The following is a 14,481-nucleotide window of genomic DNA, read 5'->3' on the forward strand; positions in this document are numbered from 1 at the left end:
CACCATTACAGCATCAAAATGAAATTCTTAAAAGCAGAGTGATGCTTACATGTTCCAAGATGTCCCAGTGATGCCTTAGAGTGTATTCAGTTTGGGATGAAACCAAAGGAATGGACTCGAGCCAGCTCTCTTTTAGTCCTGACTTGCTTTCCTAAGGCCTCCCATTTTTCAGTCTGTGCATGTTATTGAAGAAGCTCACATGTCATTCCAGACTGCAATGGAAGTGATGGAGTTCAGCAGGGAGGAAGTACGAGAAGTTCTGAGGCTGTTGGCTGGCATTTTGCATCTGGGAAATGTTGAGTTCATCACTGCTGGAGGGGCACAAGTGTCCTTTAAAACAGGTGGGAAGGCTGTGCATCCTAATCTAAATGTTTCTTGGGGTTCTGAAAGCCTTATTTGTTGTTAGTGTATCTGAACATAGCAAGGACAAGGAGTGAAAGGATTTTCCTCCTTTTTAACATCTGTAAATGTTGATTAAAATGTTACTTTGGGAGGATGGGGTTTGACAGATAAGGCAAAGTAGTCTGCTGCTGGTTGCTAGGTCTTAATTTGGGAAGACCTTGGGCACATACTTATTCCATTAACAGTAATGAAATTCTATTTGAATCTAATTCCTTCTTTGAAATATTCTCAAGCTGATAAAACATAAGTGCTCAAATACATTCCCTAACCAGGATCTCCAGTGAAAGTATCTTTTTTTAGAGCTTTCAGTATTTCAATTACATATCTGAAAGAATGTGTTGGTATGTCTAAAGATTGAGCTGATGGGCATTTAAAATGTTTGTTTAAGTATTGCATGAGAGAGTAGCATTATGTATTGTTTTATATACCACATTATAGCAAAACTGAAGATTAAAGTATGAATGGAAGAAAAATTTCATTGGTTAATCCTCAACATCCCAAGGAAAATGGAAACACATTCATGTGGACAAAGAGTCAATTAATGTTTGTGTCTGGAAAAATATGTTAGTAGATTGGTTAAGTTCTTGATGTAGCATTAAGAGGAAAATAAATATTTGTAACTTGCTTGTGATGTACTTCTACTAATTTCCTTCATATTTATGCCTTTTCATGAGCAGCAAAACAGTATCCTAGAATTTCTCATTGTGTTTTCATCTCTAATCCCTGTCATTTCAGAAGTGTCTTAAATGGTGCTGGTGGTTGTAGTAGTAGTAATAATAATAGTAAAAAACCAAATTGGTTTCATAGCTTTATATATTTGAGGACATATTTATATTTGTCTTTCTCTTTTGCCAGCCCTGGGTCGATCTGCTGAGTTACTGGGATTGGACTCCACACAGCTAACAGAAGCATTGACTCAGAGGTCGATGATTCTCAGGGGAGAAGAAATCCTAACACCTCTTAGTATACAACAGGTAAAGGCATCTCAAATTTGACGTGGTTTTAGGGTCTTCGAAAGGTGTCTTAGTCTTCAAGTCTAGAGAAATCACTGATCACTCAAGAACAGAAGCTTAGCTCATGCATCACAGTTGTAATCAAAAGTATTACATAGGTTTTTTGGGAAGGGTATAATCTCTTTAGATCCCATCCTATTATTCTGGCCAGGGCTTATACTTGTCCCTTGTTATTTTTATGAATACTGATTATTTCCCATTTTTTTCAAATTCTAAACATGTTGGCTGATATTTTTTTCACTATGGACACTTGTGTCAGGGGGATGTTTTTTCAAAATTTTCAGGAGAAATATTTTTATAATTTACAAGAAGAGAATTAGAAATAGGTATCATAACATTGTTTCCCTCTAGAAAAGGGTGAATTAAGATATTGTTTCCTATGCTTCTCTTTCCTTCCTCCACACCTGAAGTTTATAATTTCCTAGTTTTTTGAATGCTTTAGCCCTGAAATGTAATTTTAAAGCCACATTTTAAAGTACAGTTGTTTTAAGTTAATCTGTTAAAGCTCAAATCATGATGCTTTGTAAGTGCTACTACAATTGCTGCCAAGCTACATAGGAATAGGAAGCTGCTTGCATTGTGCATTGTTTTGTGCTGTGCTAAGGACACTGACCAGCAGAGTCTTGTGAGTTCTCGGTCATGGGGTGGTTGATGTGTTGTGTATTCCCTCTTTAACACAGGCAATAGACAGCAGAGATTCTATGGCTATGGCACTTTATTCTCAGTGTTTTGCATGGGTCATTAAGAAAATCAATAGCAGAATCAGGAGCAAGGAAGACTTCAAGACTATTGGAATTTTGGACATATTTGGATTTGAAAACTTTGAGGTAGGTTTCAAAAGCTTATTCAAATGGATTGTCTGATATTTATGCTTTATTTATTTATGCTTTACATATTTTTGTCATCTTCTCTGGAACTTGATTTTTAAATATGTTATTACCTAACCCATTCCCTTGTTTGCAAAGTAAAATATTTGAAGTGTAAGTATTTTTGAAAATTTCTTGTCTCTTTAGGTAAACCGTTTTGAGCAGTTCAATATTAACTATGCAAATGAGAAGCTTCAGGAGTATTTCAACAAGCACATCTTTTCCTTGGAGCAACTGGAATACAGCAGGTAAGAGAGAGGAGAAATCTGAAAGAATTTTGACAATATCATGTTCACCTGAAGTTCTAGTTCACAGCTGCCTTAGCTTCCTTTGAAAGTTTCTATCTGTAGCTGTGTATTTTATAAAACCAAGCTGATTTTACTGTAATTTTCAAGATAAATACACCAGCTTTTCCTATTTTTACAACTAAAATAATTTCAATAAAAAGGCCTGCTTTATTTTCCTTAGGGAAGGACTAATTTGGGAAGATATTGACTGGACAGACAATGGAGAGTGCTTGGATCTTATTGAAAAGGTAAGAAATAATTTGATACTGTTACCTATTTTAGTTAAGAAAGAATTTGGTACTGTTACATATTTTAGTTTTTTGTTCTGAGGTAATATGTCTTTAAAGCATTTGTCAACACAAAGAACAAGTGAAGAAAATGGTGGATATTGCATGTTTAAATAGCAAACTTCTAATCAGATCATTTTCATGTATGGCTATGTTAAGGATTGTATTTTCCTTGCAGCATCTTTTCTCCATGTGTGATTATATAAAAAAGCAGTATTGGAGATGATTAAAAAGAACCATTTGATCCATGCTCTCTCCTGCCATTAGCGCAAGGCGGGCTCTGTGAGCTTATCTCCATGGCAGGGTGTGTGACTGCAAGAGTTCAGACAGGCACAGCAGCAAGTGGCAGCAGGCAGGGGACCCAGCAGCAGGACGTGACTGCAGTCAGGGCAGGGTGGCTTTTCAGGAGCTGCTCTGAGCCCTTGGGAAGTGGCTTATTAAAATGTGCCCCTGAACACCCGTGTTTTCCTGAGAGGCTGTTATCAACCTGGAGCTTGCTGGACACATTAATTAACTGTGGGGTAGCTTGCTTTGTTTACCACCTCTTCCAGCATGAGAAGTGGGGAACATCAAAGGAAATCACACAGAGGCATATGTAAAGCAAAGGGAGGTTGTGCTTCACCCAGGGTGAAGTTAAACTCTGTATCCTTTGCTTTGCCCCTGGGCACTGTGGGTGCTAAAAGTTTGCATTGGTTCAGCAACTGGGTGGATAATTATATGGAATAAATTTTTTGGAAGGCTGTTTTACACAAAGTCCTCGGACTTCTGATCATGGAGATCTTGGAGGCTAGGGACATGTTCTGGGCAATGTCACTGTATGCATCTGAAAACTGCCTGTGTCAGGAGAACTGATGCTTCCAGTAGCTTGTTTTTCTTTATTTTGCCTACAGATCATATGCTCTATATTTCAAAAGGAGCATTGCCAGAAAACCAGGATTACAGTCACCTTCAGGAGTGGGGTTTTAGTTGTATATGAGTGGTTTTGTGCCTCTCTGCACACAGCAACTTCAAGGACTGAGGTTTTTCCAAACAGGGGACAACAGCTGTGTCCCTCCATGCACTAATTAATCTTCTGCCTCTTCCTGTTCTAGAAACTGGGACTACTGGCACTCATCAATGAGGAGAGCCATTTTCCTCAAGCTACTGACTCCACCTTACTGGAGAAGTTGAATGCCCAGCATGCTGTATGTGGTGTTTTGCTGATATTTGCTGTGCAAAATATGTAGGATGTCTTTGCTTTGGTAGAAATGCATGGTTCAAACATAGGGGTGCATAGTTCTAGAGGCTTTTTTGGATGTGATCCTACTTCCGTGGCAATCCATGTACTTTGTTGACAAGGCTGAGTTGGTTACTGGAAGGACATACCCTTGTTGCTGTTCACTTAAAAGTTTCTATTGTGGTGAATAAGTCAAATTCTACTCAAATTCTACTCTGTCAGCCTGCAGTAGCTCAGATTATTTAGATCTTCAATTTCCCTTGATGTAATAAAGCATTCACCTTGGTGTCATTTCCTGAAATTTTGCCGTTTCCTCTGTCCAGATTAGTGTTACCTATATTTGTGATACTGGAATTATTTTTCACAATTTCTGGGATGCAGGCATATCCACCAATCTTCATAACTGCCAGTTTAAGACAGAGCCTTCTCTTTCAAAGTGCCTTTTATAGATGGTTCTGCCAGATGGGGTTCAGGTTTAGTATAATGCCTTTTTATGTGCTATAAATCTGTTATTACTGCATTTGAAGCAGCCCAGACTAACAAATCCTATTATCGTGAGTTGCTTGTTTGCTTTTGGAGCACTAATCTTCCAGAGAGTTTACTGGAAGACAATGGTCTTTTTAGGTATGGACTGAGAGGATTATGTGACAACCCCCTCCAAATATTTTTCTCTTTTTCTCCCCCTCCAATTAGAACAATCCTTTTTATGTAAAACCAAGAGTTGCTGTTCACAACTTTGGAGTGAAGCACTACGCTGGGGAGGTAATTTCTTTATTTGCTGAAATTATTCCAAGCAGAACTTTCATTAGCTTAATTTTCCCCCAAGGCTGCTCAAAATTAACTAAGCACTCTGTTCCCTCAGCACTTTTTACAGCACCGCTCTTGTGAGAGGTGCCTGACTGTTTGGCTTGTTGTTTGAACCAGCTCTGTTTCCTTCTAGGTCCAGTATGATGTCAGGGGGATCTTGGAGAAGAACAGAGATACTTTTAGAGATGATCTCCTGAACTTGTTACGTGAAAGCAGGTAAGTTTCCGCGATTTTTGTTAAGGACATGGTGTTAAGGGGTGTTGTATCAACTAATTCTGCCCGGATTGAACACTTAATTCTGCTGGGGTTTGAATGTGTCAGATATTGCACAGCAGCAGACGTTGACAGACCTGAAAGGAGCACAGAATGAAATAGAGATGAGCATATCATATCACAGAAATGAGTTGCCTGTAAGCAGGTCTGACTGTAATTGGTTCTCACAAAGCTGGGTTTACCTACATTGTACTGTTGTTGTTGTTCAGTCCAGGAGCTTCCTAGAGCGCTAACTTGCTGCTCTGTAATGAGTAAGGATGCTGGAAGGTGGTCATGGTTTTTAACTGTTTCAGAGTGCCTCATAGGCAGCGCGCATGTGTGGATTTTTACTTCATGTCTGTGTTTCTGGCATTTCCTAATTGGTTGAACACTTGATGTTGGAGACAACCACAGTGCAAACTGCCATACAGCAATAGCTTTGAGGGGAGAGCTTCTATTAAGATTTATCTGACTGAAGGTCTGAGCTTGGATACCTTTGGTACCTGCGTGTTTCATGTCATTCTGCTGTGTAAGGTCTTAGGGTCCTTATGGTGGTACCCTGTGGGCTGTGGTGGTACCACATCCCTTTTTGTAGGTGTTTGGGTGAGATTCCAGGACACACAAAGGAATGGGAGAAGAGGAGAGAGCTGAGCCTGGATGTTGCTGTCTCATCTGCTGCCCTCCCCTATCCTATCCAGTCAGCCTGCCTTGCTGGGCGAGTTGCTTGTTTGTAAATCCTTTAAGCCCTTCTGTGCCAGGGAAACTGTTAATAAGCAGTTCCCTCTCTGTTATTTGTTCTGGGTTTATGACATTTCTGATATAACATTTGTCAACTGAAGTGTCTAGGTAAAAATATTAAATGAGTTAAACTGGGCTGAGCCTGGTTTTGTTTTTACATCAACATCTGTGTGGAGCTTGAATTAAAATGTCTGTGTTTCTGTAGAAGTGCTAAGAGGAGAGTACCCAACCAGTAGGGTAGGAAACAACATGCACAGCTGTTATCTGAAAGTGAGGCTTGCATGGGTGGCTGTTTTGTGTTATGTCCCTAACCAAGCTGGAAGTCTTGTTTTTTAGTCTTTGTTCAGGTACAATTCTGGTTGCAGTCAGCTGCAGTTTTGTTTGAGTGAAACGCAGTAAAGCCTCCAGGACTTCACACTTCATTTCCCTAATGATGTGTTTGGAATTGAGAAGAAAGAACCTCCTGGTTTTGTTGTTTTGGGGCTTTTTTTCTCCCCTGGATAAATTCTGCAAAGGCAAAATCTTTTGTTTATTAAAGATTGTGGAGAAAATCAATAAGCATGTTTTTGATGGTGAAGTTTCTTGCTAAGAGACAGTGCTTTCTTTGCATTCTACGGTGGTGAACCTCATAGTCTGTTAAGATACACTTTAGAAATACTGTTTTTCTTTTCCATTTCAGTCTTGATTTCATCTATGATCTGTTTGAACATGTTTCAAGTCGCAACAATCAGGACACGCTTAAATGTGGAAGCAAGCACCGAAAGCCTACTGTCAGTCTGCAGTTCAAGGTTAGTTAATGTGTTGTCTCTGCTCCGTAGCTAATCAGTGACAGACAGACCCTGCTCAGTAAGGTACAGGTGCAGATTGAGAAAGGCAAAACTTTAGCATGAAAACATTGCTGTCTCTTCTATGATACTTCCCTTGCTAATTAACTGATTGACTGTCCTGGCTAGCTTCAAGTAGACACTAACCTTTCCATCACACCATCCCCACAAAACTCCTGTTACATTCCCCACTTGCCTATTTGTTCTTATTTTAAAGCTCATCTGTGAAGTTGGTCTCTCTTGTCCTGATTTGTCTTTATAATCTAAATCCAGCCACAAAATCCCACAAAGCCTTACAGCAGTGCCTGTATGCTGAGAAAAATAAGTGCTGAATAAATACCTCATTAAGGTGTTGCCTTGCTTTAACTTAAAGTTTGGAAGGCATTTTTGTTAAACACCTTTTTATGAGGCTTTATAGCCTCTCATCAAAAATGGCATCAAATTGAAATCTAGCATAAAGTCTATCTGCAAATTATTTAAAAGGGAAAGATTGGCATGAAACATCTCCTAAATTGCGTGAGTACAAGTCTGGATTAGTTGCCTTTCATTTTGTTTGAATTAATATACATTTGCAGGGTTCATTCACTTTTTTTTAAAGAAGAGCAGACTCAAACCCCTTAAGGGCAGATTTTATCCTAATAGACTATTGCTATAAGTGTTGGACAGAACAGCAAGGAGTGTATGCTGGGGCACACACAATGTCTTTTATTAAAAAACACTGATGTATTTTCAGGACAGCTTGCTTTGTGCTACCATAACTCGTCTCAGAAGTATCCATTTCTTGTCATGAGATGGTGTTATTTGCTGGTTTTCTGGGGTAGCTGAAGGTACTGTTTCCACTTGGTTATTTCTATACATGCAAAGTAGACCTTTAAAATGTTAACCTTACAAAAACAGACCATATTTTTTCACTCATTTGGCAAGGTAGAACAAAGTGTAGTAGTCCTTCTGTTCTCTGTCAGGGGCCCTGGAGAACACAAGGGCGATAAAACACGAAATCAAAACATTATTGCCCCTTATCTAACGCTGCAGTAACTGACCATTAACAAGCTGGGCTGCTTTACAAGATGCTGACCTTCACATCATGCCTTCCCCAGAGAATTAGTTTGGGTGTTTTTTACGTGTTTTAAAGCCTTACAGGGATTAGTCCATCTTATTTCAACTGAAGATAAGAACTTTGCCTTCACAGTTTTATTCTCATGATAAATCGGTTGACTCTTCTTTTCATTTGATGACCTGCCTAATGCAGGCCTGGGGGTGCATGCAGAATAGCAGAGTTTAGATACCATCTGTTTCAGCCTGTTGATTACCAGGGCAAGCTCCAGATTAGCTCATCACCTGACAGAGACTTAGAGGCTTGCAGCGCTGTGCAGAATCTGGCTGGCTGTACCACAGGTGAAAGTGAAAATAGTTTAAATCATTTTTGTTTAGACTGACCAACTTTTCCAATTTGCAAGTGGGAGCCTGGGAGAGAATTGTGCATAGATGTAAGGTTCACACAGGTTTAATATGAATGAAGCCTATACTTTTCAGAGCTGTAATTATTTATCTTTACACAAAGATTTTCATCTTTGTATGTTTTGTTTAATATTTGCTGCCCAGCTCCCTAGTCCATAGGCTGGCACAGGCAAGCGAACCAAAAACTACCATTTATGTTCCCAGTTATTTTGCTGTTTCCTCACTTTGCCCTGCCCCAGCTCCTGTGCACAGCCATAACTCTGCCTGCTGCCTTTTTCACTGCATGTTCAATCACCAAGTAAGTGCTTGGTCTGCAGATTAAAGCAAGAATTTGTTATAACAGACTGACACTGACAGTTTTGCTCCAAGACATATGGCAGGACACACGGTGTTGCTCCTTTAAAATGTGCACTTTCTGCCTCCTTGGCAGCCTTCTCTGTGTTCTCTCTGCTGCCTGGCACAAAGTGCCACCTTTGAGGGGAGTAACTTTACCATTGCTAACTTTGTGGGCTCTTCAGGGCCTGAGCTCCTCTCCTGTACAATCATTTGTATCTCTGCAGAGTAAATGCAAGACTTCAGTTTAAAAAGGTTCATCATACTTAATGATACAGAATGAGGCAAGTTGGAATAAGATACGGAATGATGGCTCAGACGGGAAAGGGGCGGATGCGTAATTAAAGTAATAATCATAAAAGGACTAAGGGATTTTGTGATTTTTATCTTCAGGCTGAGGTTCAGACAACTGATACCCTAATGTGCATTGGATCATTCAGAGTTCTAAAGCTAGGAAAAAACCTGTTGTCTACAGGGAAGATGGAAAATGTGTGGGTTTGGGGTGGTTGAAATGAAAATAGGGGATCTGAGTTGGTGGGTTTTGCCACACACCCCTTATCCTTCCTTTTGACTTGCTCAAGTTTAGCTGTTTGGGAATGTGGATCCTAAGTCATAAGCAGTCACTTGAAAGATCCCTGAAACAACAAGTTGGTGTTTCCTTAGGAACAGTTTTCTTCATATCAATCTGTGAGTCTTGTTCATTGTTAAACGGTGATGCCAGTTTTGATCAGAAGAGGCAGTGGGAGAAGGGAACACACACGTATTGACCCCATCCCTTTGGAAGCAGGAGCTTCCAGGGTGCAGTAACTTCTGGCATGCACCACTAGGTGTTGCAGTTAGATGCTGTCTGCAGTGCTGAGCTGCAGGAGCTCTTGTCTGGGGTTATGTTGCTTGTGCAAAAATCCAGCTTGTGAGCTACTGTCTTCTCTCTACCTGTGTTTCAGGAATCACTTCATTCTTTAATGGCGACACTGAGTTCTTCAAACCCTTTCTTTGTTCGGTGCATCAAACCCAACGTGCAGAAGGTAAGATTTTAAATGGTGTCCATTTTTTCTGTACATCTCAGGCCTAATCTTTTGCTACCTGTCTGGTTATTTACCACTTTTTGAAGCAGAGGGTAGCATTCTTCACTGATGTTGTAGAAGGCTTTCAAGGAGAAGGTACTAGGAAGGGCTTTCGAATTTTTTTTTTTTTTGCACGTGGATTATGTACCTCTTTAATAGTCATTGCCCACAACTCTGATGAATGACTGGCTGTAAGGAAGGTTATAAACAGAAGGTAGAAGGCTGCATTTTTTGTGTGACAACTCTGTGAGAGCCTTGTTAGGGAGAAAATATGAAAATTGCGAAGTTTGTTTTAGGTCACTAGAGACAGTGATTCAGATGTGTATAGAAAAACTGATGTGAATGACTCTGTTGTCAGACTCTTGGTCTTTCAATTCATGAAAATACCTAGAATTGTACATGCTGGATGTTTTGTTCTGTTTCAGATTTCTGTTTTTAAAACAGGCTTGGAGACTAAGGCTTTCAATATCAATTTGTCTTTTGAGTTACAGATAATGAAAGGCAGTGTCAAGATTTGCCTAAATATGTTGGAGGGCTCTCTAGAAATGAAGTGGTAATGGTACAGTAGTCATTTAAATTAGTAATGTTAGCCTGGTTCTGGTATCCTGGGGTTTTTCACGTCTGTTTTGGGCATAATAGACTGTTATTCAGGCATGGTCTGCTTTTGTCAAAAATACAACAGCCAGAAGTGCTAGTGAATCTGATTTATGGTTTTCACACGGCAACTCAGAGATTGGTGACTTTACTATAAATCCATATTTACATGTTCCATTTTTCTGGGCTGCCTAGGTAATCAGGATACTAACAAAACAGATGTGTGGATTTCTTTGTAGGTTTTTGTGCCACCTGGACAGTACATCCTTGACTTGACATGTTTTCATTTGCTGACTGTTCTGCTATTTGTGATGTGCCAAATAGCATGCAGATTTTGGGCACCTTAGCAAGAGGGAGCAGCCTGGAAGCAAATAAAAACAACTTTCTGTATCTTGAGGTGTTTGAGAGGTGCTCTGAGGTGTGAAGCCACCCAGATGGCTGAACCCACGTGGATGACAGAGCCCTGGCCTGTAGCTGGGATTTGTGAGCTTGCATGTTTAGCAAAGTCCCCGATCACAGAAGGAAGGCAGTTTTGAAAAGCTTGTCTGCTTCCCTTCTCTTGTTTCTGTCTGGAAGCCCCATGACCCTTAAACAGAAGGATTTCAGTAACAAACTCTCAGGTTTTCCTTATCTGTCTTTTCATACCTGACTAATAATGCTCATCTGCACAGTAGCAAAGGGACAAGGATTTGCTGTGATTGATGCAAGAACCAGGCACTTGTTGCATTTCCATAACAAGGAAAACACTGAGTTCCCACTCCTATATTCCTTGTTCTTCCAGTCTTTTCCCACTAAAATGTTTCATCCCTGGTAATTTTGGCGTGTTACTGTATCTGTGCACATATTTTACTACCACTAAAACACAGTTCTCACAGAATTAGCAGCTGTGCAAGAAGAAAAAGCTTGAGACAGTCTCTGTGGACCACCTCTAACTGCAGGAGTGCATGCAGGAACAGACTGGGAAATTTCTGTAGACAATCTGTTTCAATATACATATAAAATCTCACAGAAACCTTATACAAAAATGGTTGTACTTGTTTTCCATTTGCCTTTGTTTGATTGCAGATTTAACTTGAATTAATGACTTTACTAAATAAGAAATACTGTTTGAAGAACAAGAGTCAAGTGTCACAGAGCTTCTCTTTTGTAGCTGATTCAGTAGAAGACTTGAATGAAAATGAGGAGGAAAGGCATATATAATGCTTGTCAATGGCATTCTTCATTCAGGGAAGTGTTACCAAAATGCACCTTTAGAATTCACTGTTGGGAGTTTTGCTTGCTGTATGCTGCTCTGTCCCGCACTCCCTGTTGAACAGACACAGTAATTTTTAGTGCTGACCTCATGACATTGGTGGTGTCTCTCCTTCTGCAGCAGTGCAGGTACTGGAGCAGGCACAAAACCAGCACTTGGCTGCTGTGTACCTTTGCTGGATTTGTAGGTGCACATTCTGTTGAGCAGTTTGCAGTTTATCCCCTCATACATCCTCATGTCACTTCTTTTCAGTTAGACAAAGGAAAATAAGGTGACTCAGGTTGCTGTGAACCAACATGGCTCAGAGACACAGGAGCTGTGCATGGATTACCAGGGATCAGCTGGCTCACTGTGCAGGGCTGGTTAGGAAAAAATAAACTGCTTGAAAGATTTTGAAGTGGAGTAAACTTGGATCAAAAGAAAGTAAAGGTCCTCACTGAGCATTTTCCTCTGTGTTTTCCATCTGCAGTCATGGTGATATGGAATGATAAATGTAACTCAGAAGGTACTTAAACAGTGCTTGCCAAATACCTGTGTGGAAGAAAGGGGTGTTTTACTGGGTTTTTTTGTTTGTTTGTTTTTGGGTTTTTTTGGGTTTTTTTTTTTTTTTTTTTTTTTTTAATATACAGCATTAAAACAGAGCTGGACCAGAGAGATTTATCAAGGAGAAAGCTGAAATTCTCTTATTGCAGGCCAAGCCTCTCCATCTATCCAGTCCATCTGGACTGGATACAGATAGGGGACACACCTATTGGTGAACATCCTTTGTAACTGGAGGGGAGGAGCTGGGGGAACTCAAGAAATGTGTTTGAATTCTGCAGGTGAATGAAGTTAAGTAAATAGAAGTCAAATTCAAGCCTTTGAAAAGCAGAATGTATAGCAAGCTACTTTCTCTGCTGTTCTAGATATTGAAGCGTATTCATGTTGGTAGCAGATGTGATAATTTACAGTAATTATTTCATTGTTTTAATTTTTCTAAAGTTCAGTTTTTAAATATGTTGCAGTGGCAGGCAAAAACAATTCAGCTTAAGCAATAAACCACTAAACATTTACATATGAAAGCAGGTTCTACACTCATTAGTGCAATTTCCTAAAGGGAGCGCATGGAGTACGTGACCTTTTGTCACAAGACATTTCGGCAGGCAGGCCTCAGACAGAAGGACAGAGGACCCATTAATCTTTGGGAGACCCCAGAACAATCAGGGTATCTGTTTTCACAATTTCCAATCTGTTCTGAACTATCCATAACATGGAAACTTTTCCACTTGGTATGCTTAATGAGTGTTTTCTGCTAATGAAGTGTCTTTCTCCTCAGCTTTCCTTATCTTCACTGCAGCTGGCAGAACTATGTATCATTTCATCCCTTTGAACTTTAGCACATCTTTCTCTCTTTCTTAGTTTCATGTTTCTTTTTCTGTCTCCTGTTTTATTTGATAATGATTCCTCCCTGCAACCTTGCCTTTTCTGATCTCTTTCTCCTTTTCTTCGCATACTTTGAATTAAAAACAAACACCACCACAAAAAAAAAGCCAACAACAAAACCAAACCAACAAGAAAAAAAAAATAAGACTGCATTTTTAAAAGAATCTGCAGCCATTACTAAAATCATCAGCTGAGTGTTCTTCCAGCTTGCTGCTATTAATAAGTTGCTATGCCTTGGTGCTATTCAGGAGACAGATCAGAGTAAATTTAAGATCTAAACTACCTATTCAAGCGGTTTCAGAGGCAGAAGTTTTCCTGTTGCCCAGAAGCAGCCACCCTTGTGCAGCTTGGCTCAAGTGCTTTCTCAGGTTCCCTTTTCTATTTAGGCTATTTCTTGAAAATACATTGGCATAATCTCCAGTGGCATGATACTGGTATAATCATAGCAAGTGGCCCCACCTCCAGCATCCGCCTCAGCTGTTCTGGTCTCTCAAAACCTCAGTTATTACAGCTTGTTTTTATAATCCCCTGTTCTTGAGAGTTGAACAGGTTCAGATGTGGCCATTCTCTCCTGCACATAAATAGGTGCATGCACTTCTCTTTGGTTACGGATCTAAGGCGAGTTTGGTCCTGATAGACAAAATTCTGGCTTAATTATGTTTCACATGAAGTATTTGATGTAGACAAAAATTTCACTTTTTAAATTGTTTTTATGGAAAACTTGTGTTGATGTGTGCCACCAGGCAACAGGATTGCAAGGTCCCTACTCATGTCTGTCTGCTCATTTATTGTCTCATTCCTCTGTTGTAGTGATGGTCTTGTCACTGTCAAGATAAAAGCTGCCTTCTCTAAGACCTTGTGATCTCTAAAGGGACAATTCTGTTTCTCTTCAGGTTTTTATATTGACTTTTTTTTAAATCTTAAAATATAATTACTTTGGGTAAATAAGTGAGGCAAAATTAAACCTGTATTATAAAGCTAATGCAGGGTAGGGGCTACAGGGAGCAACAGGAAAAATGAAACTGGTAATGCCTTAGCAATTCAAAGGAAGACTGGTTGAAAAAAGTCTGTAATAAATTCTATGAGGTCTACTGCTCTTAGAGTCCTATCATGCTCCATATTCATTCTGGGAAAATTAGTATCAAGGCAATAAGATTGTTAACATGGCTTCTGGGGACAGAGCCATTTGAAGGGATCAAGGTATGGCTATTGGCACCTGCAGTGTACTTTGAGGCATAGGTTATTAATGACCATGAGACACCCTGGAATAGCAAGCAGTTTGTCCTCTAATATGAAATAAGATACAAACCTATTTTGCTTGGCGCCTGAATTAAAATTGTGTTCTTAAAATAGCTCTGAATCATTACAAATGTAAGTTTAGCATGATACCAGCCTAAACACCAGGTAGAAGTACAGCTCAGGAATGCAGTGCAAAGGAACAGTGATAGCAGAGCTTGACCCCATCTGCAAGGGTGATTGTGTGCAGGGTGTAGAGCAGGTACAAGTGCAGTAGGTGAGCTGGTTGTCAAGCTGGAATTGCAGTGGTGTCATATTGAGATTCGACTGTGTGAAATACTGAGTTTGCCTTCTAGGGAGATGGGTTGTTTTGTTGTTTTGTTTTTGGGGGTTTTTTTTGTTTCTTTTCAGAAATATGGATGAGAAAAGT

The 14,481-nt window shown here is 39.8% G+C and overlaps 1 protein-coding gene across 1 annotated transcript in view; it reads left to right on the forward strand.

Moving 5' to 3' along the window:
• MYO10 (myosin X) overlaps positions 1–14,481 on the forward strand; it is a 162,817-nt gene that overhangs the window by 101,938 nt on the left and 46,398 nt on the right. Inside the window, exons 10-19 of the mRNA XM_039714801.1 lie at positions 212–341; positions 1,258–1,376; positions 2,096–2,242; positions 2,429–2,529; positions 2,750–2,816; positions 3,947–4,039; positions 4,765–4,833; positions 5,012–5,094; positions 6,548–6,656; positions 9,428–9,508. Of these exons, the coding sequence (XP_039570735.1) occupies positions 212–341; positions 1,258–1,376; positions 2,096–2,242; positions 2,429–2,529; positions 2,750–2,816; positions 3,947–4,039; positions 4,765–4,833; positions 5,012–5,094; positions 6,548–6,656; positions 9,428–9,508 (999 nt within the window). The remainder of the gene's footprint in view (positions 1–211; positions 342–1,257; positions 1,377–2,095; positions 2,243–2,428; positions 2,530–2,749; positions 2,817–3,946; positions 4,040–4,764; positions 4,834–5,011; positions 5,095–6,547; positions 6,657–9,427; positions 9,509–14,481) is intronic.

Source organism: Passer montanus, unplaced genomic scaffold, assembly GCF_014805655.1.
Source record: "Passer montanus isolate IOZ18808 unplaced genomic scaffold, ASM1480565v1 scaffold31, whole genome shotgun sequence".
Lineage (NCBI taxonomy): Eukaryota > Metazoa > Chordata > Aves > Passeriformes > Passeridae > Passer > Passer montanus.